The 6,000-nt window shown below is 42.9% G+C and overlaps 1 protein-coding gene across 10 annotated transcripts in view; it reads left to right on the forward strand.

Annotated features, from left to right (window-relative positions):
- Window positions 1-5,788, forward strand: part of TJP2 (tight junction protein 2) — a 132,653-nt gene extending 126,865 nt beyond the window's left edge. For 7 of the 10 annotated variants that reach the window (XM_036856082.1, XM_036856081.1, XM_036856077.1 and 4 more), the window contains 4 exons: window positions 284-394; window positions 1,593-1,922; window positions 3,730-3,815; window positions 4,853-5,788. In XM_036856082.1, the coding sequence (XP_036711977.1) occupies window positions 284-394; window positions 1,593-1,922; window positions 3,730-3,815; window positions 4,853-5,018 (693 nt within the window). In that variant the 3' untranslated portion in view covers window positions 5,019-5,788. The remainder of the gene's footprint in view (window positions 1-283; window positions 395-1,592; window positions 1,923-3,729; window positions 3,816-4,852) is intronic. The other 3 variants (XM_036856080.1, XM_036856079.1, XM_036856078.1) reach the window with 1 other exon arrangement.
- The last annotated feature ends 212 nt before the right edge of the window (window positions 5,789-6,000 follow it).

Raw genomic sequence — 6,000 nt, forward strand, 5'->3', positions numbered from 1 at the left:
AAAAGAGATTTTAGACTTTAGGAAGACCTTTTGTTTTCATACTTTAAAGGGAGAGATGCAGCTAAGTTTTGGAAAAATGTATCTTAAGCACTTGCTAATGGGAGAATATGCCTAGTATCTGCCTTTTCAGTAAAGAAGCACTGGGTCAGTAGCTCAACTTACGCAAGTTATGCACCTTAACGTCTGAATTCCCACAAGTTCGAAGAACTCCAGCAAAGCAGACCAGTGCTCTCTTCTTTCTGCTGGGATGTTCTTGTTATGAATGAATGTTTATGTCTTGTAGAGCATAAGGAAACCTAGCCCAGAGCCACGAGCTCAGATGAGGAGGGCTGCTAGCAGAGATCAACTTAGGGACAATAGCCCGCCCCCGGCATTCAAGCCAGAGCCGCCCAAGGTATGTGGCTGGGAAGCCCAGCATGGGAAGGAGAAGGAAGCACATGCCCCTGGAGCTCCTCGCATAGCCAGGGAGGAGCACGCACAATAATATGGCATTGGATTCTGGTTTTGACTCACCAGGTTCTCTATTAGAGCCTATCTTTTGGCCTTTTGGGTGAAACCAAAAATTAGGAAAAGGTGAAAAAGTAGAATGGAAAGGCAGTTTTAGAAGAGCGTATAATTTTAGGACTATTAGTGTTTGTTTCGTTTTGTTTTGTTTTATTTGTTTATTTATGTAGAAAGAATAAAAGTTTGATAAATACTGCATGCCCAGAATCACCTGTCTTAGAATCTGTTTTTCTTCTTCTGTCCTATTAAATTTTTCTGCCCACAATCTGATTTAGATGCACCTGAAAAATCCTTCCTGGTGACTTGCTAAAGAAAACAATCACCACCATTGTTGACAATGCGTCTCATTATGAGGACCATTTAATTTCTTTTTTAAATAAACCATTGTCCAGAACAGAATCAATGTGAGGACACATGGGCGTATGTCATACGATGCTTTACCCCTCTCTGAATCAAAGCTATGACTATAGGCTTTTCCTTATAACCCAATAAAATTTCTCTCTCTAACTCAATACTTTAGATAAGAAGAAAGTAATAATTGATTGAGCTTTCAGAAGTAATTGGTGACCTCCTAAAATAGATCAGTGAAAATTGACAAGCAGGCCTAGGATGGAAGTATGAAGAAAAAGTGGCCATCAGCGTGATATGCTCCCTCCCCGCTCCCCACCCCAGTCTCCTGCACCTCTGGCTGGACCTCCGGGCCAGGGCACGCACCCTCGGTGTGGTGTGAGCTCAGGAGCCACTATTCCATCCTGAAGCCTGACTTGTTCTGAGGTCTTCTCCAAAATTCTGATCTCCTCTAGTACAAAGTGAGGTCTGATCCACCTCTAGCACTTGCGGGCCTCCTAGCACATCCCCAGCACGCTCTTGCTTTCCTGAGCACTTAATTTTCTTCTGTAGGTAGTGAGGTAGGGCTCCGGATGCCAGATCAGTGGCCGTGTGCCTTGCCGTATTTGATTCCTTGTCGGAATGGAATTTGTTGACCACCTTTGGAAACTGATCAGGAAATGGAGTGTATTAAATCACTAATAGAGATTTGAAAATAAACCGAAAGCTCACGGTTAAAACTATGTCATTGCTCTCTGCAGGTCAAAACCCAAAACAAAGAAGAATCCATTGACTTCTCTAGATCCTATGAATACAAGTCAAACCCCTCAGCTGTTGCCGGTGATGAAATTCCCGGGACATCTACCAAAGGATGTCCACCTCCTATTGCAGCAAAACCCACCTTTGGACGGCCTATACTGAAGCCCTTCACTCCCATCCCTCCCCCAGAGAGTGAGGAGGTGGGAGAGGGCAGTGAGGAGCAGGACAGCGCCCCCAAGTCTGTCCTGGGCAAAGTAAAAATATTTGAGAAGATGGATCACAAGGCGAGATTACAGAGAATGCAAGAGCTCCAAGAAGCGCAGAATGCAAGGGTAATTCTTTTTCAACCACTAGGTCATCTTAGCATGTCATCAGTAAGAATTTTAAAGAAGTTTCATTGCAGTATAATGATTTGCAGTCCTTTTGCCCCTGCCACAAACATGAAAGGATGTTCACATGCGTGATACAAAGGCACATCCTGTATGTGTGTCATTTCCAGATGGCCAGCTATCAGTGCATCCCTTGTTCTTCCAGTCAAGAAAACCTAACATTGTAGGCGAATAGGATTCTGCCCTTCATACTTCAGAACTTTATATCAGGTTCTAGAATGGGGAAGTGTGACAAGAGAATCAGTGGCCTCTTTGAAATGGTTTTTTGTTAAAACAGTTGATAACTAAGTTTAATTTGCTCCCAGATTTGCCATAGAAACTGTGCACACCTTGGGTGCTAAAATTGAAAGGCCCGTAGATTGTCCTTTTTGATACTCTGAATTTTTGTGCCATGTGCACAAAAGCCTTTCAGAAGCCAGAGAAAAATTTAAGCATATTCTACCCAGTGGTTATGGGAGTTTTTTTCATTTATGTTTGTCACAACAGTGGCAGTGCTTCTGAGCCTTTTTCTGGTTTTCTTTTTTGTTTTTTTGGTGGCGGGGGCGGGAGAAGGAAGGATTTATTACTCACTGTAAGTAAGGAGAACACTGGGAATCTTTTCTCACAGTAGCGTCTCCCGAGCTGCAAAACTGGGGAGGTTTTAAACTAAGGGTACGTGCATATTCATCAGGGGGCTTGAGCAGAGAATTCAGCATAGAATTGGGGCAGAGCTTGACAGAGTCCAAGCTTTAGCTGATTGAAGTCAGGAGGGTCAACATCATCATTCCATCCTCCACCTGGCTGGGGGCCTTAGTTCCTGATGTCAAGACTTACTGAAGCTCATTTTTTTTTTTTTTTAACATCTTTATTGGAGTATAATTGCTTTACAATGGTGTGTTAGTTTCTGCTGTACAGCAAAGTGAATCAGCTATACATACACATATATCCCCGTATCTCCTCCCTCTTGAGTCTCCCTCCCACCCTCCCTATCCCACCCCTCGAGGTGGTCACAAAGCACCAAGCGGGAAGCTCAGGTTCTTTATGTCTCATCTCAGAAAGAATTCAGTGAGAGATAAAGTGATAGATAAGAAGTGGATTTGTTTAGAGATACACATTCCATAGACAGGACACTGTTCATCTCAACAGGCAAGAGTGGCCCTGGGAGAAAACACTCCACAGAGAGAGTGTGGGCCATCTCAGAAGGCAAGAGGCCTCTTTTTTCTTTTCTTTCTTCCTTTTTTTTTTGGTGGTAAAATATACATAAAACTTACCATTTTAACCATTTGTAAGTGTTCAGGGCATTCAGTATATTCACATTGCTGTGAACCACCTCCACCATCCATCTCCAGAACTTTGTCATCCTCCCCAGCTGAAGCTCTGTGTATGTCAATATTAATGACCCCCATCACCTCCTGCCCCAGTCCCTTAACCACCATTCTACTGTCTGTCTCCATGAATTTGACAGCTTAGGAGCCTCATATAAGTGGAATCATACAGTATTTGTCTTTATGTGACTGGCTTATTTCACTTAGCATAGTGTCCTGAAGGTTCAACCATATTGTAGCATGCAGCAGAATTTCATTAGTTTTAAACATTTTTCCTGTTTGACATATACCACTAGGCATCACATACAACCCTGGAAACTAGAGATTTGCTTCTATTTTTCCTCTTCTCCTTGAAATGGGATTGGAAAATGGAACCAGCAGGAAATGAGCAAGCTGACTGTCTAGTCATTCATCCCTCCCCTCTTTTTTTTTCTTAATCACCACAGATTGAAATTGCTCAGAAGCATCCTGATATCTATGCAGTTCCAATCAAAACACACAAGCCGGAGCCCGGCCCGCCCCAGTACACAAGGTAAGAGCTGCTCGGAAGGTATAGGTCTAAAAATGGGGCTTGTCTAGGACTTGGATGCCTAAGAAAGAATTTTTTTCACCTACATTTCGAAGTAACAAGAAGGTTTTTCTTTTTTTTCCTGGTCAACTGCTTATTCAGTCAAATTTAATTGTAAAGATCATAGAGTCAAAATTTTATGGTAGTGTTGATTGTGTGCTAAAACTGACACAGTGTAATCATTGACATTCCAAGTCAGTCCCATTAGACCCATTGGAGCACAGATGTGTTAAATTATGTTAGGATAGCACATGAGCAAAATTCCTGCGGCTTAGATGCCAATTGTTTCATTGCTAATATTTTCTAGCTCTTAGCCAAGCTCCTTAATTCCTTTGCGTCGCCTAGCAAAGTCAGGCCACTTGTGCTGAGCTGTGGTCTGAACGGAAGATGACATCAATCGACCGGTGTTGGTAAGATGCTTTATGTTTAAAGTGCTACATGAGCACTAGTAATTATCACAGTGTCTTCCTGTTGAGGTTTTACGCTGGATCATTTCCTGCTTCTGAGAATAGGAAACAAAAGAAAAAAATCACGTCTTCTTGCAGCCATTCTGACTGGAAACTAGAGTCTAGTTTTAACGCAACAGAAAACTAGAGGCAGATTTCTTCTTTACCAGTTGAACTGTGGCACAGCCTACCAGGTGGCCCCTGGCAACAGAGGGGATTTGGTATAATTGACTGAAACTGGCAAAGAACTTGCTCTGCTTGTGAGCTTTTAGCCAGTAAGCTTAGGAAGGCACCCACATCGGGCTGGAGAGCTCTTAGGTCAGGGAGCATGTGGCTGGCTTCCCCACTCGCTGCTCAAGTGGGCATTGGCCTTGACCTGTTATTCCCGTCCTCACTCCTACCACTCTGGGAACCTGGAGCCGGGCCAGGAGTGCCCTGGTTTGACAGCAGAGTGCGACTCAGGTGAGCCAGCCATCCTGGGCAGTTGACCACTGCATGCATCACGGGCGGGGAGGCCTGAGCTTTCGGCTTCATGTAACCCTCTCACTTTGTTAGTTCCAGGCCCCCCGAGCCGCAGAAAGGTCCTGCCAGACTTTATCAGGATCCCAGAGGAAGTTATGGCAGTGACGCCGAGGAGGAAGAATACCGGCAGCAGCTGTCGGAACACTCAAAACGCAGTTATTACAGCCAGCATTCCCAATACCGGGACACGGAATTATAGATGCCCGAGGATTGACCCTGGTGCGCCCCGCTGCCGCCCCCTCAGAGCAGCATTCCCACCAACCGTGGGAGGATGGTTCTTTGCAGTTTTGATGCACTGTGGAGATGTAGGGGCACTTCCTGGGGAGCCCAGGGGACTGAGTCTGGGGAGCTTATGGCTTTTGGCTCAGAATTCAGAGAAACACTACCGTCTGATACTGTTACCTGCTTCAGTGGACCAAAATCTGTATTAATTCTGTTTGCGTATTTTTAACATATATATTAAGAAATGATAACTATTTTTCCTCATTAATAGCTGCCTTCCAGGACCGTTTCAATGAGAGACAGAATGTGAAAAAAATAAATAAAAATACTGTCTGACTCAAACTGAATTCAAAGAAGCATTTTATTACAACTATGTAAGTGCCTTTGATGAGAAGTGTCTTAAATTTTCTTCTTTTGAAGCTTTATGCAAAGCCATAATGGACTAAAACATTTTGACTAAATTTTTATACCAGTTTAAGAGCTATGGTTTTCTCCGCACTGTGTCATCTTTTCAAGACATTTGTCTTTGTAATATTTTCCATAAATTCTGACTGTATATATAATAGCTATACTTGGTAGTTTGGCTACCAGTGCTAAATAGCTTGAAGACCAAGAAGTATTTTGTCTGTCTGTTTAAAACCACGTGTTCCACGAAAGCAGATACTTGAGAAAAACACATTCCCAAAAGTGTGTGTATTGACTGCAGTCAGTTTTATAATTTAATAAAAAGGAGAACATTGTAATCAAGGTGCTTTGTGGTGGATTTCTACACTACTTCCTACTTTGAAGTGCAGCTTTTATTTCAATTACTGATCATAAAAGTGAGGACATTGCTCATCACTGAACATTGGAAAATAGAGACATATGAAAAAGAAAATAAAAATTACTTATAACCCCATCCCTCAGATAATTTTGGTGCATTTCCTCCGATTATATATTTGTGGATGTCCATGTGTGTA

Source organism: Balaenoptera musculus, chromosome 6 (assembly GCF_009873245.2).
Source record: "Balaenoptera musculus isolate JJ_BM4_2016_0621 chromosome 6, mBalMus1.pri.v3, whole genome shotgun sequence".
Classification (NCBI taxonomy): Eukaryota; Metazoa; Chordata; class Mammalia; order Artiodactyla; family Balaenopteridae; genus Balaenoptera; species Balaenoptera musculus.